Source organism: Schistocerca serialis, chromosome 2 (assembly GCF_023864345.2).
Source record: "Schistocerca serialis cubense isolate TAMUIC-IGC-003099 chromosome 2, iqSchSeri2.2, whole genome shotgun sequence".
NCBI lineage: Eukaryota > Metazoa > Arthropoda > Insecta > Orthoptera > Acrididae > Schistocerca > Schistocerca serialis.
The window spans coordinates 707,365,104-707,390,290 of record NC_064639.1 but is presented as its reverse complement, the minus strand read 5'-3'; the positions used below and the strand labels follow the sequence as shown (position 1 = coordinate 707,390,290).

Genomic DNA, 25,187 nt, shown 5'->3' with positions numbered 1-25,187 from the left:
TGAAGAAGAGAAATTTGTTAACATCGAGTATAGATTTTAGTGTCAGGAAGTCATTTCTGAAAGTATTTGTATGGAGTGTAGCCATGTATGGAAGTGAAACATGGACGATAAATAGTTTGGACAAGAAGAGAATAGAAGCTTTCGAAATGTGGTGCTGCAGAAGAATGCTGAAGATTAGATGGGTAGATCACATAACTAATGAGTAGGTACTGAATAGGATTGGTGAGAAGTGGAGTTTGTGGCACAACTTGACTAGAAGAAGGGATCGGTTGGTAGGACATGTTCTGAGGCATCAAGGGATCACGAGTTTAGTATTGGAGGGTAAAAATCGTAGAGGGAGACAAAGAGATGAATACACTAAGCAGATTCAGAAGGATGTAGGCTGCAGTAGGTACTGGGAGATGAAGGAGCTTGCACAGGATAGATTAGCATGGAGAGCTGCATCAAACCAGTCTCAGGACTGAGGACAACAACAACAACAACAACAACAACATGTGGATATTGTGTACTGCTGTGCATTGTACACTCCTGGAAATTGAAATAAGAACACCGTGAATTCATTGTCCCAAGAAGGGGAAACTTTATTGACACATTCCTGGGGTCAGATACATCACATGATCACACTGACAGAACCACAGGCACATAGACACAGGCAACAGAGCATGCACAATGTCGGCACTAGTACAGTGTATATCCACCTTTCGCAGCAATGCAGGCTGCTATTCTCCCATGGAGACGATCGTAGAGATGCTGGATGTAGTCCTGTGGAACGGCTTGCCATGCCATTTCCACCTGGTGCCTCAGTTGGACCAGCGTTCGTGCTGGACGTGCAGACCGCGTGAGACGACGCTTCATCCAGTCCCAAACATGCTCAATGGGGGACAGATCCGGAGATCTTGCTGGCCAGGGTAGTTGACTTACACCTTCTAGAGCACATTGGGTGGCACGGGATACATGCGGACGTGCATTGTCCTGTTGGAACAGCAAGTTCCCTTGCCGGTCTAGGAATGGTAGAACGATGGGTTCGATGACGGTTTGGATGTACCGTGCACTATTCAGTGTCCCCTCGACGATCACCAGTGGTGTACGGCCAGTGTAGGAGATCGCTCCCCACACCATGATGCCAGGTGTTGGCCCTGTGTGCCTCGGTCGTATGCAGTCCTGATTGTGGCGCTCACCTGCACGGCGCCAAACACGCATACGACCATCATTGGCACCAAGGCAGAAGCGACTCTCATCGCTGAAGACGACACGTCTCCATTCGTCCCTCCATTCACGCCTGTCGCGACACCACTGGAGGCGGGCTGCACGATGTTGGGGCGTGAGCGGAAGACGGCCTAACGGTGTGCGGGACCGTAGCCCAGCTTCATGCAGACGGTTGCGAATGGTCCTCGCCGATACCCCAGGAGCAACAGTGTCCCTAATTTGCTGGGAAGTGGCGCTGCGGTCCGGTCCCAGGTCGACGGGCACGTGCACCTTCCGCCGACCACTGGCGACAACATCGATGTACTGTGGAGACCTCACGCCCCACGTGTTGAGCAATTCGGCGGTACGTCCACCCGGCCTCCCGCATGCCCACTATACGCCCTCGCTCAAAGTCCGTCAACTGCACATACGGTTCACGTCCACGCTGTCGCGGCATGCTACCAGTGTTAAAGACTGCGATGGAGCTCCATATGCCACGGCAAACTGGCTGACACTGACGGCGGCGGTGCACAAATGCTGCGCAGCTAGCGCCATTCGACGGCCAACACCGCGGTTCCTGGTGTGTCCGCTGTGCCGTGCGTGTGATCATTGCTTGTACAGCCCTCTCGCAGTGTCCGGAGCAAGTATGGTGGGTCTGACACACTGGTGTCAATGTGTTCTTTTTTCCATTTCCAGGAGTGTATTTAAGTGGGAGGAGTCTATGTGGAACACCAGGAGTGTTGAAACTACTGTCTTAACTTTCCCCTCTTTTTTTTTTTATTAATCCAGCCCTGAAACTTTTTGGGCTGACAGGGTACTGGAAATTATGACTCACATGAGAGATTGTGCAGCAAATAAAAAATTCTCTATTACATGGAAATACAGCAAATTGGACACCAGACCCTGAGACACTCAAAGTTAAAATACAATTTCTGGGTTTATACAGTCAAAAAGACTCCATGGAGTTAACACTGGGAACAAATATTTCCTTCTATGACTGTCACTAGGAACTGAGTTTCTATACTCCCGATGTTATGATGAGGGCAGGGTGTAAAAGGAAGTCCTTTTAAGACCAGCCAAAGACCTGTTAACAGAAACAGTGGTAATCATTGTGTGACACTTACAATACAGGAAGTTTCAAGAAGCTGAGATCCATTCTGAATTGTCCTGGTAACTGTGAAAGACATCTGGAATATAATCCTGGAATTCACAGAAAAGGAAAAATGTGTACCATAGTAGCTGTGCTACCATCGGGTGTTGACAAGAAAGTTAAACTGCTGGAACCAGTATGTCCGACCCGATGAACTGCAAGTGTACAATATTTGAAACACTTCATGGAAAGCTATAACCATGTCCAGAAAACAGTGATTGAAGTATTGAATGCATAGAGCTCAATTAGAGATGAAAGATGATCACTCCTGCATGGTTATGTGATGTGGATCATAAATTCTGAGACTTGGTGATATTTAAGTCATTATTGAAGTTTTTGGATTATGTGAAGATCTGGCCAGATCTGTACATAATCCAGATCTTAATGCAGCTGGACAGATGATGTTTTTAAAAGCAGCTCTTGCAAATCTTAGGACTTCAGAAGCATTTGATAAGCTTTTAGAGAAAGCCACAGATTATTTTAAGAACCTAAATCTGAAAGATCCAGATATCTCTCACCCAAGAAAAAATCAATAACATTGAAGCACACAGAAACGTCTTCTCTTCCTGAGGAATTATTTCATGAACAGAGATTTAAGAAATTTGTTTTTTAAGTTCTTGATCTATTTTTGAATGAAATTGATCAAAGATTCTATGAAGAGGATCTAAAGAGACTAACTAGTTTTGAAGAGAGACTTGTTACATTCCTCCAAACAAATCCTCCATCTGCACAATATTTGGAAGAGAGACACAGGGCACATTGTAACTTGTACAACCTTCATGCACAGCTCGAAATGCTGTGATCCATGAAGATAATTGTACAATCATGAAATGTATCCACTATTTGAGACAACATACTGCTGAATGTGGTAGGTTTATAAAGAATGGTTTTAGAAAATCATTCGCATTATTATTCTGATTATGATCTATCATTAGCATCCTCTGAGAGGTCATTTGCTGTCTTGTGATGACTTAAAACTTGCCTCAGATTTTTAACTATGACAGAGTCAAGACTCACCCAAATACTCCTTCATGTTCATCAAGAGAAGCCTATGAAAATCAGTTCTGTGGATGTCAGGAAAGAATTTTGTCACCCAGATGATGGGGAGGAAAACTTAGGTCCAGAAAAAGTAAAATCTTTGGAGTCCAAAAAGAAGCCCTCCCAATTTTCTAAGAAATAACATTTTTCTTTTTTTCCACTAAGATGCAATGCACAGTGTCTCTTTATAATAACAACAATAATAATAATAATGTTATTGTTATTACTTCTTTACTGTGTTCTACACTCAGTCTGCACTGTTCATAGGTGGCCACAGAGAAAGCTGTAAGTAATGTATTCCCAGCTATGTGATGCCTTTTGCAAAGTCAAAGGAACAAAATGGTTACTAAGAAGCATGACCTGTGTAACAGAACAAATATTTACAACATTTAATATTGATGAATTATTTTTGTCCATAGAACGACATAGCAGTATCTGCCTATCATCATCTCACGCTATAAAGATACATATTTGGTCCGTGGTTTTGTTGAAAGATGTATGAATCACATTAGGTGATACCAGTGAATAGCTTTGCTTTGCCTCCCTCCTAAAACGTAGTTTGCTTTCCACTATTAGTTTGTGTTGTTTTGCAAGAAAGTAAACACAGTTCTTATAAACAAAAGTAACCTGTTCTTGTTTGCAAAGGAGGATGTGGATTGATAGAGGAAAGGTAAATCAAAATTAATCAACGAATGAAGTGTCGATATCTCTATTTAATATCTGGACACATTTTTGATCTCGGAATTTGGCAGCAGTATATACATGCACTGCATGGAATCAAAATGTTACAATGTCAAAGAAATGTAGTTGAAATTGCAAGAGTAAGTTCAGGCAGATACGAAAGGAACGTATAGTATCCAGTAAAAGAATCTCTTCATGCTGCCGTAATGGATACTGGAAAATGTTACCGTCTGTACCTCGTAATCACTGAACTTACCTACTGATCAAAATCTTCAGTGTGACATATGTTGTTTCACAAGGACTGGGGAAACACTTCTCAGTCTGTGTGGGACATTTTATGCTTAATTGCACGCAATATTATGATAAATTGTTAATAATTCCTTAAAGAATGGAAAATCCAGGATGGAATATAACAATATTTTGAAAGTAAAGTTGCTACTCACCATATAGCAGAGATGCTGAGTCACAGATGGGCGCAACAGAAAGACTGTCACAAATAAGCATTCAGCCAGCAAGGCCTTTGCCAGAAAAACACACACACACACACACACACACACACACACACACACACACACACACACATGTGCGTAAGAGCAACTCGCACACATATGACTACAGTCTCTCTACAGTCTCTGGCAGCTGAAGCCACACTCCAAGCAACAGCACTGATGCATGATGGGAATGGCGACTGGCTGGCACTAAGGAGGAGGTTGAGGCAGGGAGGGGAAGGGATAATAGGATAGGGCCGGGGACAGTGAAGTGCTGCTGGGGAGTGTGCAGGGACGAAATGGATAAAGGGTCTATGTGCAGTTGGGAGGTTAGATGGAGGGCAGGGAAGGAGGTGGAGGGGGTAGCAGAAAAGGAGATAAATAAAAACACTGGGTGCAATGGTGGAATGAGGCCTCTGTTGTGCTGGAATGAGAACAGAAAGGGGGCTGGATTGGTGAGGGCAGTGACTAACGAAGGTTGAGAATAGGAGTTTCACAGGAACATACGATATATTGCAAGGAAAGTTCCCACCTGCGCAATTCAGAAAAGCTGCTGTTGGCGGGAAGGATTGATACAGTGCAGGCTGTGAAGCTGCCATTCAAATGAAGGATGTCATGTTGGGCAGTATGCTCTGCAACAGGATAGTCCACTTGTTCTTTGCCACAGTTTGTCGGTGACCATTCATGCGGGCAGACAGCTTGTTGGTTGTCATGCCCACATAGAATGCAGTACACTGGTTGCAGCTTAGCTTGTAATTCAGATGACTGGTTTCACAGGTAGCCCTGCCTTTGATGGGACTGGTGGTGATTGTGACCGGACTGTTTACGTGGTGATGGGAGGATGTATGGGACAGGTCTTGCATCTAGGTCTATTACAGGGAGGTAGGGGGTTTGGAGCAGGGGTTGTGTAGGGATGGACAAGTGTATTGTGTAGGTTCAGTGGATGGAGTAGTACCAATATGGGAGGGCCGGAGATGATAGTGGATACGACATCTCTCATTTCAGGCACAGCAAGAGGTAGTCAAAATCCTGGCAGCGAATGTAATTCAGTTGCTTTAGTCCTGGGTGGTAATAAGTTACAAGGGGATCGTTCCTCTGTGGCCGCACAGTGAGACAAAAACTGGTGGGAGACTGGAAAGTGAAGGCATAGGAGATACATATTTGTACAAGGTTGGGAGGATAATTATGGTCTGTGAAGGCTTCAGTTAGACGGTCAGAATATTTTGAGAGGGGCTGCTCATCAGTGTAGATGCGGCAACAACGGGTGGCTAGGCTGTACGGAAGGGACTTCTTGGTATAAAACGGGTGGTAGCTGTCGAACTGGAGGTATTGCTGGTGGTTAGTAGGTTTGATGTGACAGAGGTACTGATGTAACAATCTTTGAGGTGGAGGCCAACATCACTACACAACCCCTGCTCCCAGCTCTCTACCTCTTGTCTCATATCCCTGTAGTAGACCTAGATGCAGGACCTGTCCAATACATCCTCCCATCACAACCTACTCCAGTGCAGTCACAAACATCACCTATCCCATCAATGCCTGGGCTACCTGTGAAACCAGTCATGTGATCTACGAGCTAAGCTGTACCCACTGACCCACTGTACTGCTTTCTACGTGGGCACAACAACTAACAAGCTGTCTGTCTGCATGCATGAATGGCCACTGACAAACTGTGGCCAAGACACAAGTGGACCACCCTGTTACAGAGCATGCTGCCCAACACAACATCCTTCATTTCAGTGACTGCTTCACAGCCTGTGCCATATGGATGCTTCTCACCAACACCAGTTTCTCTGAATTGCACAGGTGGGAACTTACCCTGCAATATATCCTACGTTCCTGTAAAACTCCTGTCCTCAACTTTTGTTAGTCATTGGCCTTAATAATCCAGCCCCCTTCCTGTTACCATTCAGCACTACACAGGCCTCATTCCACCATTGCACCCAGTGTTTTTATTTCTTTCTTTTTCTGCTACACCCTTTGCCTCTTTCTAACCTCCCGACTGCTCTTAGTACCCTGCCCTCTCTCCACGTTGTCCCTGTGCGCTCCCCAGCAGCACTTCACTGTCCCCGGCCCTACCCTACTATCTCTCCCCCTGCGCCAGCCTCCTCATTAGCCCCACCCAGTCGCCACTCCCATCATGCACTACTTCTGCTGCTGCTGCTGCTCACAGTGTGGCTTCAGTTGCCAGAAACTGCAGTTGTATGTGCGAATTAGTGTGTGTGTGTGTGTGTGTGTGTGTGTGTGTGTGTGTGTGTGTGTGTGTGTGTGTGTGTGTCCTTCATCTATTTTTGACGAAGGCCTTACTGGCTGAAAGCTTAGTCTTTCTGTGGTGCCCATATTTGACTCAGCATCTCCACTATATTGTGAGTAGCAACTTTCCTTTCATAATACTGTTAATTTCTTAAAGGTTTAGAACTGGATTTGTCATGGTGGAAGTTAATTGACTACGCATACATATTGCAACATGGGTTTTCTAATGCACTTATGGAATGAGAGTTTTCAACTTCGTTTTATGCATAGGTTTATGTATAGAATTTATCTGTTGACTGTATATATTTAGACTTATTTTGTTTATATTGTATTGTCTGGTGGATTGCATGCATCTCTTTAAAGTGTTTTTTTGTGTAAACAATAAGTGTTTCACTTTTGTAACAGGGTACTCCAATGAAAAGCATTGAGGATGATCCTAGTATCACACCAGGGTCCGTTGTGCGCTCTCCACTATCATTACCGGTAATAAAAGATGAAATTTTCACTGGAGGCAGCAAAACCTCTCCTACTGTCAGTTCATCAATGGATACACCTGTGCCACCTCTTAGCCTTTCCTCATCTACGTGGACTTTTAATCCTGCTCCACCAACGAGGTATGGCATTTATTTTGATCCTTAAATTTTTTTTTTTTTTTTTTTTTTTTTTTTTTAAGTCATAGTTTTGAAGTACTACAAATGCAGTTTTCTGATTCTGATAGTATTGTGTACTATGAGAAGCCACGTAAGAAAATAATGTTTAGAGCAATCTTTGTAGCAGGTAACTTGTCCTAATGAATTCTTTGATTCAAAATCTGTTGTGGATGAAGAGTTTCTCCTCAAATGTTATTTACTGCCTTCTCTGGAGAAACAGCTTGCATATTGCAATCTTGTGAAGATACTTTGTTACTGAAGAAGAAGTGAATTAATAATATAAATGGATAAAAATTTAAGTACAAGAAAATGTACCGAGCAGATATTTAGCAAGTCAATATACTGGGTGATCAAAAAGTCAGTATAAATTTGAAAAATTAATAAACCACGGAATAATGTAGATAGAGAGGTAAAAATTGACACACATGCTTGGAATGACATGGGGTTTTATTAGAACCAAAAAGAAATACAAAGTCCACAAAATGTCCGTCAGACGCGTGATAGATCTCTTGCGCCCGTCGTTTGGTGGTGATCGTGTGCTCAACCACCACTTTCGTCATAGTTGGCCTCCCAGGTCCCCAGACCTCAGTCCATGCGATTATTGGCTTTGGGGTTACCTGAAGTTGCAAGTGTATCGTGATCGACAGACATCTCTAGGGATGCTGAAAGACATCATCTGACGCCAATGCCTCAGCATAACTCCGGACATGCTTAACAGTGCTGTTCACAACATTATTCCTCGGCTACAGCTACTTTTCAGGAATGATGGTGGACGTATTGAGCATTTCCTGTGAAGAACATCATCGTTGCTTTGTCTTACTTTGTTGTGCTAATTATTGCTATTCTGATCAGATGAAGCGCCATCTGTCTGACATTTTTTGAACTTTTGTATTTTTTTGGTTGTAATAAAACCCCATGTCATTCCAACCATGTGTGTCAATTTGTACCTCTCTATCTACATTATTCCATGATTTATTCAGTTTTCAAATTTATACTGACTTTTTGATCACCCGGTGCTTTGAAACTTTAGTGCGAAAGTTGCCTTTCATCCTTAATGGTGACCACAGGAGTGTAGTTTGGGTGTCCGTGTAGTCGTGTCAGTCTGTCTAGATGTGTGTGTGTGTTTCCCGTATTTTACTTATACTGATAGTTCGTTAGTTCTTAGATTTATTCACTTGTTTGTTTGACTCCTTTCTTTTGGTGAATGCAGCATCAATGTTTCCTACAGTCATTTCTTGTTAGGTTTATCTGCAGTCTCTCTCGTCGATTTTTATTTTGATTCCATTACATTTCTCATTGAACATAATTATTTATAATAAGTGTTCTGCATAATCTATGATTCACTCTAATTGCTTGACGAAATTAAAACTTTTTATGGCTGGTAGCCTACCCCTTACAAATCAGCTATTGTAACATAACATTCAACATTATGTTCAGCATAATAAGTTGACCCTTGGCCATGAGGTTTCATTTTGCCACTCTGCCTTCACTAGGTGTCAAGAATATAAACTTTTATTATGGATGTCTCACATTAAATAATATTTCATTGTATACGCATTATTTCATATTATTTGTGTATTCTTGGCCTATTGATATTTGTCTGGGATTCGTTTTCTCTAAGTGAAGTTCTCTCACTGTGGTAATTGCTACCCCAAATTTGACAACAGAAAGTTACTGTTTCAATAAATCGTTGTGCAGTGTGCTTGTTGTACATGAGTGATATCCCGGGACACTCGTAAATGGCCCATGAAGTCACCTTCTGATGGAGGCATTAACACATTCTTTGTGTTAAGATGAATATTATTATGCCTACATTACTCTGAATATTAAACCTTAGTGTGGACATGCAGTCTGCAGCGAACATCTACTGTTGCAAGTTTTGGTGTGTGGTTTTCTTACCACAATGTGACCCTCTCTCACCCACATCTTCGAGTTGTTGGGGTGCTCAGTGATGTTCATAGTGTAAATAGTTCCAATATTTCAGCTCTCCTTTCTTCCATTACTAACGCCATCCAAAATATGTCTGTGCATAGACTTTTCTTCTCATTATAAAAATAGATCTTTCGTCGTACAGTTTGGCAGTAGTACTTACAAGGGAACCTCCCCATCGCACCCCCCTCAGATTTAGTTATAAGTTGGCACAGTGGATAGGCCTTGAAAAACTGAACACAGATCATTCGAGAAAACGGGAAGAATTTGTGTGGAACTATGAAAAAAAAAGAAAAAAAAAAAAAATATACAAACTTAGTAGTCCATGCGCAAGATAGGCAACATCAAGGATAGTGCGAGCTCAGGAGCGCCGTGGTCCCGTGGTTAGCGTGCGCAGCTGCGGAACGAGACGTCCTTGGTTCAAGTCTTCCCTCGAGTGAAAAGTTTAATTTTTTATTTTCGCAAAGTTATGATCTGTCCATTCGTTCACTAACGTCTCTGTTCACTGTAATAAGTTTAGTGTCTGTGTTTTGTGACCGCACTGCAAAACTGAGCGATTAGCAGACGAAAGGACGTGCCTCTCCAACGGGAACCGAAAGCATTTGATCGCAAGGTCATAGGTCAACCGATTCCTCCACAGGAAAGCACGTCTGATATTTTCTATACGACACTGGTTACGGCATGTGCGTCACATGACAGGAATATGTTGTCGACCCACCTAACTTTTACACTTGGCGAATGGGTAAAAAGATTCTTCTACCTTGTCCGATTTAGGTTTTCATGTGGATGTGGTAATCACTCCCAAAAAAGTGATGAAAACATAAGGGTTTGTCACATAAACTGAAATAAAAAATTAAACTTTTCACTCAAGGGAAGACTTGAGCCAAGGACCTCTCGTTACGCAGCTGCGCATGCTAACCACGGGACCACGATGCTCCTGAGCTCACACTATCCTTGATGTTGCCTACCTTGCGGATGGACTACTCAGTTTGTATATTTCGCTTATTTTTTTTCATACTTCCACACAACTTCTTCCTGTTTTCTTGATTGATTTGTGTTCAGTTTTACGAGGCCTATCCGCTGTGCCAACTTATAACTAAATCTAAGGGGGGTGCGATGAGGTGGTTCCCTTGTTAGTGTGTTCACTGTTTCAAAACATTCCCATACTTTCTGTTAACAAAGCTGTATGTTAACAAAGAAAAATACAGAAATCAGTTCCCAGTCATTGCATTTGTTTACAGTATAAACCTAATTAGCGCAAACTCGTTCAAGACGAACTTCCTGTTAACATGAAAGAAATATTGGTCCTGGCAGGAATACATTAGTTCTTATGGGAATTTTATTGGTCAACACAAATTTCGGTTAAAGCAAATTATGAACTTTTTTTCAGCCTCTAGCGTATTTAAATTTCGTTGTAATGCAAACTTCTGATGTTCAGTATTTTTAATTATTAATTTTTTTCCGAAATGAATTCAAGAAATGTAATTACAAAGCTAACTTCCCACAGTTGACTTGTTTCTAAAGTATTGTAGGTCAGCAGCTGTGATTATAACCTCAAGAATCGGCTTGTGGGGTACATTTAAATAAATTCATTAATGCATTTAGAAATGTGTTTGATGCCAGGTGTCCTTTTAGTCGTAGCCAAATTGTTAGACAGCACAAAAAACATGTCAAAGAGGAAACAGACGGCTCTAAATGCACAGGTAAAACATAAGATTCTATATGAAGTGGACTGTTGTCAAAAGAAGAGAGAGAGAGAGAGAGAGAGAGAGAGAGAGAGAGAAGAAAACCAATTGCAGAGCAGTTTGGAATTCCCAAATCAAATTTATCTACAATAATTAAGAATCGAGGAAAAATCATTAATGCTGCCTCATCAGGCTCCAGGAACAAATATAAACGACTTTGTAGCACTAAGAATGAAGACATCAAAATGTTACTACTAGAATGGTTCAGTCGTGTGTGTATCTAACATACCTTTAAGTGGCCATATGATTCTGTCAAAAGCAAATTAGATTGCCAGAAATATAGGGATCAGAAACTTCAATTCTGCTGGTTGGATATATCAGTTCCAAAAAGAGACATTTGGTTTTGTCTGTTCAAATTTCTAGTGAAGCAAATAAAGTTGAGGAAGAAAGTGCAAACAAGCTAGTTGCTTGAATTCGACCGAGTGAGGGAAAAGTATGTGTTCAGCATGGACGAAACTGAACTCTTCTACAAACTTTTTCCAGATTTCAGCCAGGGGATAAAACGTGATAAATGTCCCGGTGGAGCAAACAGAAAATAACTTGTAATGTAATGTGGATGGCTTTAAAAAGTTTTGTCTCTGGGTTTTCGCTAAGTCGAAGAAACTGTGTTGTTATAAAAACATGTATATGATCACTTGACTTTGCATCTGCTCTCACCTTAAGAAAGCTCAGATCGACGGCACATCATTTCGCAAGTGGCTTCTCCATTTCAACAGTTTCATGGTTGCTCAAAACAGACATCATCTTCTTACATGGACAGATGTACTGCCCATACCGTATGGGATCTGAACCTAACCAACATAAAGGTTCAGTTTTTTCCCACCAACTGTGACAAGCCGCCTTCAGCTCTTGAATCAAGACATTATTTCTCCCAAGAAGAGCACTTATCACAAGCAAAATGTAAAAGCTGCCATCCATGCTGCTGAAAATAGTACTTCAACCACAAATTGGAATCTGCTTGATGCAATAAAAGCCATCACAGCAGCCTGGAACCCCAAGTCGCTGCAAGATGTGCAGAAGTGCTTTAACAGAGCATGAACACATGACAGCACTTACAAGTTGGACGGTGCCATTTCAAGTAGTGAATGGATAGCTTTGTGAGATGTTGCAAACTAAGGGATTAGTTTTGAGGAATTCATTAGTGCAGACAATGGAATCTTATGTGCCGAAATCTGTGACCAAGGTGCAAGAATGGACATCAAAAGAAAATGATGAGGAGGAGAATACAGATACCATTCCACCTACCAGTCAGGAGATGCTTACAGCCTTGGCCAGTTTAGGATGATTAGCTTCAACATCTGACATCACTACTGGACTTACAGATGTTATAGTTACAATTGGTTGTGAAATTACAAGATATATTGTGGGGAAGGTGAAACAAAGATTGCGCTGTGTTGGCAGAACACTTAGACGGTTCGACAAACCCACCAAAGAGACAGCCTACATTACGCTTGTCCATCCTCTTCTGGAGTATTGCTGTGTGGTGTGGGATCCTTGCCAGGTGGGATTGACGGGGGACATCGAGAGGGTGCAAAGAAGGGCAGCTTGTTTCGTGTTATCACGCAATGGGGGTGAGAGTGTCACTGATATATTACTCGAGCTGGGGTGACAGTCACTGATACAAAGGCGGTTTTCTTTGTGGCGAGATCTATTTATGAAATTTCAATTACCAACTTTCTCTTCCGAATGTGAAAATATTTTGTTGACACCCACCTACGTAGGGAGAAATGATCATCATAATAAAATAACAGAAATCACAGCTCGAATGGAAAGATTTAGGTGTTCTTGTTTCCCACGCACCATTCGAGATTGGAATGGTAGAGTAATAGTATGAAAATGGTTCGATAAACCCTCTGCCAGGCACTTAAGTGTGAATTGCAGAGTAACCATGTAGACGTAGATGAGTTATTTTCATTCCCATGAATATGATTGAACCATTCTTGAATTTCTTCCAAGAAATTAGTGTAGTTTGTTAGTACTAGTACTTTTAGAGTCACTTATACTGTTATAAGTCTACAGCAATATAAAGTGACTGAGACTGTAGTGTATTACGCATATCTGCGCTACTGTTCATATATGCATATTAAAATCTGTTTTTTTCACTTAACACAATTTTTTTTTAAAATGAACTCTTCATTTTTCTTCAGATTTGTGTTTACAAGGTTATACCGTATTACATACAAGATTATGTATATATTTAATTTTCACTTGATAACAAAATGCAGCTATGCAGACACATTGTGTGTGACTAGTTGTGGTGTCTTCTTATTTGTTGGGATGATAAACATAACCCATGTCATTTAAATAGAAAAATGGAGTCACGTTCCACAAAAGCCTGACTGTCAAAGCACTCTACCAATGCCTAGAAAATGAAAAAAGTTGAATAGTGTGCGAACTAGTAACCTAGTAAAAGCAAATCTTCAACTAGAACACAGCTTCAAATTATAAACCCTAAAATTTAATTTACTAATCACAATCATTGTTTTATTTCATAACCACTTTCACTTCATTACTGACATCTTGTTACAGTTCCATGGGAAAATTGGGAGGTGGTGGTGGAGCAGGTGCTGGAAGTGGCAGCAAGGGTGGTTGGGGTGAACCACCTCCCTCTGGGGGCGTCGTTACTGGTGAGTTGTGGGGAGCCCCTTCTGGCGGAATGGCAGCAGCCAGCAAAGCACGAGGACCACCACCTGGCCTGGCAGGTACTGGTGCAGGCGTTGCTGTAGGAAAGAGCAATGGCTGGGGAGGCCTCAGTGGTTCTGTTGCCACAAATGCTGCTGGCACTGGTGGCACAGGACGCTCTTCTTGGGGCATTCAGACTCCTGCATGGGGCTCCACATGGTTGCTGCTCAGGAATCTCACACCACAGGTATAAAAAGTGCCTGTTTTGACACAGTATGGGTATTCAGAAATTGATACTATTTGATAAATATTTTAATTAAATTATTTGGATTGCATAGAGTGTTTCAGAGGGTCTACAGTTACTTGTTAAAGGAATTAAAAAGTAATATAAGAAAGCAATGTGGAGCCATGCTGCAGTACACACACACATACAGAGAGAGAGAGAGAGAGAGAGAGAGAGAGAGAGAGAGAGAGAGAGAGAGGGGGGGGGATATGATATGTGGCTTGATTGCAAAATAACGTGTATACTAGTGATGGAGAAACTGTGTGTGTGTGTGTGTGTGTGTGTGTGTGTGTGTGTGTAATTCATTTAAGGATGAACTGTTTGTAATTTCACTCGTTTCAAATATACATTAAGCAATGTAATAACCATTGTCGCATAGTGATTGTTACACTTTGCATTCGGCACCAGTTGACTAAATTTTGTAAAAAGGGTAAGCTCTTTTTGATTGATTCAGTTTTGATTTTTTAGAAAATTATATGAAAACAGTGGTAAGAGATGGAGAAATCAGCACGAAACAATTTCATGCACTGCTGAAGTTGTGCAATTGAAAGCAATAACTCTTCTACACATTTTGATCCTCCACGTAAAATTATTACATCCGCCAGATTGCTGTTCACTTTCCCATGAAATCTGTTCCAAATTGTTATAAATGTTCTTACATATGGGGTACTCTACATTGCCTCTCCATAACATTGGAAGAATAGGACCTTTCACCAGGTCACCAACATGTTTGCCAACAGTGGTCATCCCGAATAGTTCAGAACTAAGATTCACCACTGAACGCAATGCAATGCAGCTTGTCAACAGTCCGTGCTTCCCTGTCACAGCTTCACTCAAAATGCAACCATTTGCGTTTTGGTGTTAACAAAGCCTATACATGGGACAGTAATTCCCTAGTCAGGCTGCTACTAGTCTTTGACCAATGGTGTGGGATGACACAGAATGTGCAGGGAATCCATCACTTGTAATTGTATGTCAAAATGTTGATCATAAGAGTGCTTACCTTCTCTCCTCCACTACACCCCCCCCCCCCCCCTGTTTCTTTCACAGTGATCACTCAACATCTGATGCTGTTCACAACTCTTATTTATATAACTTAAAACACCTGCCCAGTACCCGGTACAAGTTGTGGCGCAGGAATTCCAAGTGCTGTCATAATCTACTCATTAAGAAGTACAATATTATGTAAAAGGTTTTAACACGGTAACACAAGTATTTACAGTTAGAAACTCCAGCTAAAGATACCTGTCATATGTGTGTTATGTGTTCTTACGTGTGCGTGTGTATCCTCTTTGAGGAAGGCTTTGGCCAAAAGCTAAATGTGTAACAAACTTTTTGTCATGCCTGTCTGGAAATCAGTGTGTTGTCTTTACATTGAGTAGCAATCTATCCTTATAATATTTTGATTCAAAGTGATTGTAATTTTTCTCATAATACATCAGGACGTTCTAGTCACTTTCAACATTTTTTGCCTTAGAATCATGTTTAGGAAGAATGTACTTGAAGTGAACTGAATAGCGCTTTTTCTAAAAAAACAAGAAATGTAAACATGGATTACTAGTAGAATACTATACACAATTAAGAAAGAAGTATTCTTATTGCTGATGGGAGAAATAATTCGTGACAAACTGAAATGAAATATCTGCTTTAGTGTTCATATACTGATATTAATCAAGAACAGTTTTGATAAAGATTTTTAAACTTCTTTTAGAACATACGTCTTTCATGGTTTTGCAGAAAGAAGCATAAATTCTAGACCAAAATATGTACTCTTCGTTATAAATTCTTAGGAATGACACAGTCTTTCTAGTTTGCCTCAGTTGGAGAGCGTGTTTTGAAAGATTTTGAAGTGGTTTTCAAAAGTCTCCTGATTTTGAAGAAATAGTGAAGATCTGATGTAACATAAGGGATGCTGTGTGCTTGATTCTAGCTAATGTAGTGAAACGGGCAAAGAGCCGAAAGCCAGACTGAACACTACAGTGCTTTGCTACTTCTGGTGCTATGGAAATCTATTCAGGGTGAACATTAATAAAACCAGTAAACTACAGGGACAGATTCCTGACTGGAAACTGAGGAAAAAAGGTCCTCTGAACATGGGTCCAGAAATGCATTGTTACCATGGTAGATGGAGCTGATGAATGAAAGTTCCTCTGACCATGTGCATATGTTCCCTATGTGTTGCAGGCTGCGTGATTGACGCAGTGTACTGTAGGTGGCAGAATGATCCGGTATTCGTGTCAGAAGAAGCCGAGTTGGTGTTTATGTTCGGCCAAGCAGCTGGAAATGGTCAAGAGATAGGATGGCTACACCAAAACAAGTACCTTCACAGACACCCACATTACACAATATTTCAACTCCCTGCATATTCGTCTATCTGAAACAACCCAGGGTCACACAAACACCCAAAAAGGGCTGTTGCGTGATGTGGTTGGTCTCTGTGAGAGTACGTGTTTTCGTATAACTGTGCTGCCTCTTGACCATTTCCATCTGCTCGGCTGTACACAGACACCATTACGGCTTGTTATCGACATGTATACCTGACCATTCTGCTGCTAACATTATGCTGTGTCGATCTCGCAGTCTGCAACATGCAAGGAACACATGGCATATGGTCAAAGGCATTTTCATTGTCAGCACCACCTACTGCAACAACAATGCATTTCTAGACACCTTTTTCTCTCATCAGTCAGGAATCTGTCCCTGCAATTTGTCTGTCTTATTAATGTTACCCTGTGTATATCCTCTTGCTGTCTACTTATATGCAGGGTAGGGCAAGGTGGAGCCATTCGGTTTTCATATAGATTGTAGTTCAACATTTGAAAATCATGTTAATGCTTAACCAACTGAACAATTTCATAATAATCAAAAAGTTTTCCACATGTACATTTTTCAAGAGGCATAAATAAATTAAAGTCGGAGGATGGTGAACTCTTCAAATAAAATTTACATTCCAGCAATCATACTTCAAATCCTTCAGTTCTACTGTTGTCATGGCATCTCTGTAGGAAGCTTCTTTGTGCTGACTTCCACCAGCTATCATTGTTTTGAAAGGTAATCAGTAAGTATAATTTCTTATGCATCCCAGAAACCATTGGCAGTAGTCTTTCCTGCAAATGAAATTAATTTCGCCTGTTTTTGTAAATGGGTACTGTCTTCCATCTACTGCTTGGCTTGCAGTTGTAATTATGGTGTAAAGTAGTGGGCCCACATCTGATCCACAGTAAGAAATCAGCCCACAAAATCAGTTTCAGACCACAGATCAGTTTGATGACTGTACAACATCCACCAATATAACTATAGCAGAGTTGATTGATATCAATTGTATCATAGTTCAGTGCAAGAATTTTTCACCTTGTCCTCATTTATTCAGATTGTCCTTAAATGTTAGCACATAGTATTATAAAGTTGCTTTTTAACATTGCCTCATCAGCTATGGGTCATTCCACGTCAAATTGTGCAGGTTATATCACCCACCAGGTCAGATTTTAATGGAACTTTGCACATTTGCTTATACGTATAGCATAAGAACTTGTGCAAAATCTTTCTGCTCTCAGGCTAAATCTTTTCTATGTCAAATTTTAAATTTAGTGGTATTCTGATAAGTGGGCTCTCCAAGAATGTCAGTGCAAAATGGCACTTATCTACATAAATGCCCATAACTCGAGCGGTTATGAAGTTTTTGATTTGGAATTTAAAGTTAAGCATGTACTAAACAGACATGTGATAATTTAAGCAGTAAAGTTACAAAGAGCAATACAAAAAAGTTTAACATCTGTCACTTTCCAGTTTCTGGAAAAAGTGCAGACACATTGAAAACTGCTTAGATCACATTTCTCCAACCTGGTGGGAACTTATTATTGGTCTTAAATAAGTCCCAATACAGTTCACATTGTAATAAAATAAAATTATTAATGGTTTTCTAACAGTGGACACACAAATAAATCTGAAATCACAATACTTTTTGTGGTGGTGGAAAAAAATAATTCTAAGATAGATCATTCATACCTGACACCACCTGCTTCAGATTTTCACGAAACTTTTTCTACTTGGTACTTCCTTCACGGCAATAGTCAATGAAAAATTTCTCCGCGTACTTCATGTAGTCTGAGGGCATAAAGTGGAAATTTTTTTTACAAACATAAATGTTGCAACTGGATTTTATTTGGATTGCACTGCTTCAGACAAAAATAACAATGATAATCATAATAATATCAGAAAGTATCTTGTTTTCAACACATTACTGTCATATTTCCCCAGATGTCACAGAAGGGGTGTATCTTTATTGGAAAAAAATTAATAATTGTTCTTGTAGCTTGGTACGGGATTTTGTTGAAGTTTCGAGAACATACCTTCACCGAGGAGTCAACAATATATTGCTCCCTCCTACGTATATCTCTCGAAGAGACCATGAGAATAAAATCAGAGAGATTAGAGCCCACACAGAGGCATACCGACAATCTTTCTTTCCACGAACAATACGAGACTGGAATAGAAGGGAGAACCGATAGAGGTACTCAAAGTACCCTCCGCCACACACCGTCATGTGGCTTGTGGAGTATAGATGTAGATGTAGATTTATGGAAATATAGAAAATTAAGTTAAGCTGCCGTTGTCCAAACGATGATTTTTAAGTATGTAAAACACTTTTTGACAGCAGATACAAGATTTATTTTTATTGAAACTCTGATATTTTTTTAAAAAAGAAGAAAAAAGCAGCAGCACCCTGAGTTTTGATAGATGTTGGATGTTCATTTAATATATATATCACATCATTGTTCAGATTATATTCTGTTAACTTCATATATTTTTCATTAAAGTAATACATTCAACCTAATGATGTTGATTTAGGTACACCAACAGCACAGAAAATGTTTTCCAAATACACAAAACAAGAGACTTCCTTCTCAGGCCAAAAGAATGACACTGCTGGTCCAGGGGGGTGGAGAAATAGTAGTTAAACGCCGCCTTCCCTGTCATCACATACAGCGGCTACAAAAGAATTTTGTTGAGAACGAGTGCATGTCCATTGTGGGGCATTTTCATTGAATGAAAAAAATCAAGGAAGGCTTTTCAGAAGAAGTTACTCATCTAATCTCTAAAGAATCACAAAAAAGTGGTTTGTTATGGTGAAAATTCCTCCTACGTGGTATTGTGCGGGTTGTCAAAAATCTCTTCTCGAGGTTTTTGCGTATGAAATCTACATTGACTTTCTTTAAGAAGGGAAAAAAATATGTCAATATTAGCATAGCAGAAATCGTAAACACCAGATGCAGTTGTTGTTTGCGCATCATCCACTAGTTGAAGGGTAACTCTTCTCAGTATATGTTTTATAGTTCCTCCCAAACTGTAACACTCTGATTTACAGTTGCTAGTAGCAAAAAAGAAATGCTCAGCCTCAGTAGAAAAATAGTTTTGGTGCTCCTACAAATTTTTAAAGCTTTTTCTATGTTAATGTTTGGATTCTTTCTAAATGCTGACTGTGTCTTTTGCTCCTGGTAACATTTGAGTATATTCATCATTTTGGTAGAAATCGGTGATAATCTTGAACACTTCATCAGCAATAACTTTTCTCCGTCTTGGTTTGATTAAATACCCAATTTTTTTTTTTTTTTTTTTTTTTTTTTTTTTTTTTTTTTTTTTTTTTTTTTTTTTACCTTGCTTGTCGAACCACATTCTCACTAACATTGAATTCTGATTGTTTTCTTTTGACCAGGAGGGTGGAGCTAGAGTTAAACTTTGAATTTTTTCAGGTACTGTTACACTAGCCACTTTTTCTTTCGTTATCAATATCATGGCATCAAAATCTTTGGCTTTTTAACAATTTCATCATCAGATTTTTCTTCTCTACGGTCAGTGTGTTCAATACGGCAGTCTAATGCGCGGAACACTTTTCTTTCCAAAACATGCTCCACTTATTCTACTGTCTTTTTGCTTTATAAGGCCCTGCTGTGGTTTTGAATGGAGTGAAGTTTTAAGGGAGAGCACCCTAAATCATGTAAAGTTTTATTTGCATCCTCAATTCTTTGACTTTTTAGTACTGATTCGTGAAATGTCACCTCCAGGTCATTTGCATGACTTTCATTTCCACTTTTTTGTTCACAAATCTTACAAATGTTGTGCACAGTGTTCGGCCTATCTTTACGTATATTGTTTTGGCACTTAATGTTTTTAGACAAAAACAAGTGAACTGACCTCAAAAGATTTTTTTAAACTGTTTGTGTTTTTATGAAAGGATCACAAGAAGTTCCTTGATGACTTTCAGAAACTTTTAAATAATAATATCTGTGATGTCCACATATAGTAGCACTTTCTTGATCTTGTGGAAAGCTTACACTGGATCACAGCAATATCAAATCTTGTTAATCTTCACTCAGCTCTTCTATTTTTTCTGAAGTTTTACCTAGGTATAGGTTGTCAAATGATGTGGTGTTTTTTAGTAATTTTTCAACAGTGCAATAATTCACATTTTCCATTGGAATTAACTGAGCACCAATTAACGTAAAGCATACTTTATACAAATGGAATGATAGGGCTGCCCCACAAACAGATATGACCTGTCTCACAGAAAGACAGAGAGCAACTGAGGCCAGATAGATTAATTGTTGCATGCCACTTATTCTCAACCATGAATTTCAGCAATTGTTGCATTGTTTTGATGCCTGTAAAGAAACAAGCTACTGGTATCTAACAACACTAGTTTATCACTGTGAGCAAGTGATTGGCTAAACACACAAATCATATATATTATTGCCTTTAAAAAATTACTGAATTAGTCAAATGAAAGGAAATAAATTTTCACACTTAAAATTAAGTTGCCTGCTTAGATTGAGTTAAATATGCTAATTTGATACCCTTGCACCTGAGGCAGAAGGCAGTGAGTAGATGAAGTTATTTAAAATGAGCCTTTTAATTACAGCAACAAGTATTTTGATTTCATATGTCTGTGTCAATTAGCAGAAGACCAATTAAAATTTTTATTTTATTAGAAAGCTTACAATCTAGGGGTTATTTAAAACCAAAATTAGGTTCCCAGCAAGTTGAAGAAATGTGATTATAAGCATTTTTCCACATCCTCGCAATTTTTCTGTAACCAGAAATTGACACATTAATTTTTGTTAATTTTCTTTTTTTATCTTTACTGCTCCAATAACTGGATATCTGTTAACTATATGCTTTACTTAACTTCTGAAAAAAGTTCCAAGTCAAAAGCTCCATGAACACCTGAGTTATGGGCATTTATAAGTACCATTTTGAACTGACATTCTTGCAGAGCCCAGTTATCAGCATATCACTACATTTAAAATTTGATATAAAATAAAGTTGTAGTCTGAGACCAAAAAGATTTTGCATAAGTTCTTACATTATAAGTTTAAGCAAATGTGCAACGTTTTGTGGGAATCTGAAATAAAGGGTCACAAATCATTGAATTGTTGCGCACTTTGGCGTGGAATGGCCCCTGCTGCTTTTCTAATCTCTTGAAAGTTTGTTAAGTACACTGCATTTCCTGCCAGAGTATGCACATTGTGAATTTTTAATTTAGTATCATCATCACAAATAAATACTAACACTAGTAGTAGTAATAATCCTTATTTGCCCGTAATAACTTTACAGTCTTGGACATGATCATTCTTTGTACATTTAAAACAAAAGTAATCATCCCATAAATATAATTAATATATACAAGTAGCACATTAAGCACTATTACATAAATATTTACCACCAATAATATACTACTCAGCAAACCAAACTTGTAACCTGACCGTGGTGGCAGCACTGTCGTATTTGCACCTAAGAAGCGGGGAGGTTAGCTGCAACAGCATACACTCCAGTACTCTTATGTGTGGAGTGCTGTAGTGCCCTATACGTCTGCACACCACTGAACGATGAGCCTGGTTAGAACAAGAACAGAAGCAGAACATACAATCTTTTTCACATCAGCTGCTAACTACACTTCATTGGCAGTATCCATAAAACTACCATCCCCACTGATGCCGCTATTTTCTACTGGATTGGCTGTTCATCATTTGCTGTTTTGTTCAAATTATTATATTTTCAATTTCATCATCTGTCACTGATACCCCTCACATTCTTGGCTTGATACACAGCCTTAAAAGTCTTACAATTCCAAAACACTAAAAACTAATATCACAATTGCACACACTGTCTGACTGCATGTTACAGTGGTCAGCATTTTTAGCTACTAATGCCAAGGTTCTTTGTTCAGAACCAGGCAACTACTTCAAATTTATTTGTTTTTGGTGGGAAAGGATGGAAGGAAATCTAGACAGCCCTGTGAGGGCAATAGAAAAGATATTTCCATATAAAAACAGCAAAATTGATGTACAGGCTTTATATTGAAAGGCTTGCACTGGACAATATGAAGCATGACGTGTATTTATTAGCAGCAAAATTGACTGAAACCAAACAACTAATATCTGGTGTTTCTTTATCACCCACCAGCCAGTTGCAGATCCACATGCTGCAGAAACTGCTCTCCTCTATGCTTCACAAATTTTCTGCTCCAATCCCATATGGCTTAGCCAGTGTATTTAATTCATCAGAGCAGCAATAAAATGTCCAGATGTTTCAGACTCTTTCTAATGCCTCAGTGTATGAGCTCTCCAAGTGAACGAAAAATATACATTCATAATATAAACTGAAGGACGTTACAAGGCTTGGTGATTTGATTGATGTTACTTTTTTCTTAATATAAACTTTCCTCCTGTTTCAAACAATGGAAAATCCAGGACGGAACATAACAATATTCTGAGTAGGAAAGTTGCTACTCACCATATAGCGGAGATGCTGAGTCACAGATAGGCATAACAAAAAGATTTTTGAACTTAGTTTTCGGCCAATGGGCTTTGTCAGCAACACACACACACACACAAACTGCAGTCTCAACGAACTGAAACCACGCTGCAAGCAGCAGGACCAGTGCACGATGGGAGTAGTGACTGGGTGGGGGGAAGGGAGGAGGCTGGGGTGGGGACGGGGAGGGATAGTATGATGGGGATGGCAGACAGTGAAGTGCTGCAGTTTGGGCGACGGGCAGGGGTGAGGGGGGGGGGGGGGGGGGGGTGCGGAAAAGGAGAGAAATAGAGATAAATAAATAAAAAAATTAAATAAATAAAAGACTGGGTATGGTGATGGAATAGGGGCTGTGCAGTCCTGGAATATAGGATATGTTGCAGGCAAAGTTCCCACCTGTGCAATTCAGAAAAGCTGCCGTTGGTGGGAAGGATCCATACAGTGCAGGCTGTGAAGCTTTCATTGAAACGAAGGATGTCGTGTTGGGCGGCATGCTCTGCCACAGGGTGGTCCACTTGTTCTTGGCTACAGTTTGTCGGTGACCATTCATGCATGCAGACAGACAGCTTGTTAGTTGTTGTACCCACATAGAAAGCAGTACAGTGGTTGCAGCTTAGCTTGTAAATCAGATGACTTGTTTCACAGATAGCCCTGCCTTCAATGGGACAGGTGGTGATTGTGATCAGGTTGGTGTATGTGGTGTTGGGACAGGTCTTGCGTCTAGGTCTATCACAGGGATACGAGCCATGAGGTAGGGGGCTTGGAGCAGGGGTTGTGTAGGGATGGACAAGTGTATTGTGTAGATTCAGTGTACGGCAGAATACCACTGTGGGAGGGCTGGGAAGGATAGTGGGTAGGACATTTCTCATTTCAGGGCACAATGAGAGGTTGTCGATATCGTGGCAGAGAATGTAATTCAGTTGTTAGATTCCTGGGTGATACTGAGTTAAAAGGGGAACGCTCCTCTGTGGCCGCACAGTGAGACGTTGGAAGCTGGTGAGAGACTGGAAAGACAAAGCGTAGGAAATTTATTTTTGTACAATGTTGGAAGGATAATTATGCTCAGTGAAGGCTTCAGTGAGACCTTCTGTATATTTCGAGAGGGACTGCTCATCACTGCAGATGTAACAACCACGGCTAAGCTGTACGGAAGGGACATCTCAGTATGGAATGGGTGGCAGCTGTCAAAGTGGAGGTAATGCTGGTGGTTAGTAGGTTTGATATGGATGGAGGTACTGATCTAGCTATCTTCGGGGTTGGCGGTCAACGTCTAAGAAGGTGGCTTGTTTGGTTGAGTAGGACGAGGTGAAGCAAATGGGGGAGAAGTTGTTGAGGTTCTTGCTGGAGGAATATGGATAGGGTGCCCTCACCTTCAATCCAGATAGCAAAGATGTCATCAGTTAATCTGAACAGGTGAGGGGTTTAGGATTCTGGGTGTTTAGGAAGGTTTCCTTTAGATGGTCCATGATAAGTTGGCATAGGATGGTGCCATGCGGTTGCCTGTAGCTGTACCCTGGATTTGTTTGTAGGTAATGCTTTCAAAGGAGAAGTAATTGTGAGCGAGGATATAGTTGGTAATGGCGACTAGGAAAGAGGTTTTTTTGTTTGTAATCCATCGGGCATTGGGAAAGGTAGTGTTAAATAGTGGTAAGGCCATGGGCATTAGCAGTGTTAGTGTACACGGAGGTGGCATCAATAGTGACGAGCAGGGCACTGTGTGGTAAAGGGACAGGAACTGCGGTGAGTCAGTGGAGGAAATGGTTGGTATCTTTTATATAGGAGGGTTGGTTCTGAGTAATAGGTTGAAGGTGTTGATCTATGAGAGCAGAGATTCTCTCGGGGGGGGGGGGCTTAGGTTTATGGACTTTAGGAAGCATGTACAAGGTAGGAGTGCAGTGAGTGGTAGGGGTGAGTAGAGAGATGGACTCCTGGCAGAGGTTCTGGCATGGGCCTAAGGATTTGAGTAGTGACTGGAGATCCTGCTGGATTCCTGTTTGGAATTCATCATTATGATATCACATTTTGCTAGGCAAATAACATAAACACACTGGAATAATCTTGACCTGTTCATTGTAAATGTTAAGAATCTAGCGTGTTCTTTTCCTTACATTAAGCCATATATGTTCGGTGGTCATCAGCCGGCCTTTAGACAGTGTACACATTAGCGACCAGGTTGTGTCCCACCAGTGACATTCAGAATGAAACTTCCTGGCAGCTTAAAACTGTGCCAGGCCGAGACTCGAACTTGTGACCTTTGCCTTTCATTGGCAAGTGCTATACTGACTGAGCTACCCAAGCATGATTCCGACCTGTCCTCACAGCTTCAACTCTGCCAGTACTTTGTCTCCCATC

At 40.5% G+C, this 25,187-nt stretch overlaps 1 protein-coding gene across 1 annotated transcript in view; it reads left to right on the top strand.

The window, feature by feature from the left end:
- LOC126457869 (protein Gawky) overlaps positions 1–25,187 on the top strand; it is a 288,179-nt gene that overhangs the window by 248,369 nt on the left and 14,623 nt on the right. The window contains exons 21-22 of the mRNA XM_050094525.1: positions 7,201–7,409; positions 13,649–13,988. Coding sequence (XP_049950482.1) covers positions 7,201–7,409; positions 13,649–13,988 — 549 coding nt within the window. The remainder of the gene's footprint in view (positions 1–7,200; positions 7,410–13,648; positions 13,989–25,187) is intronic.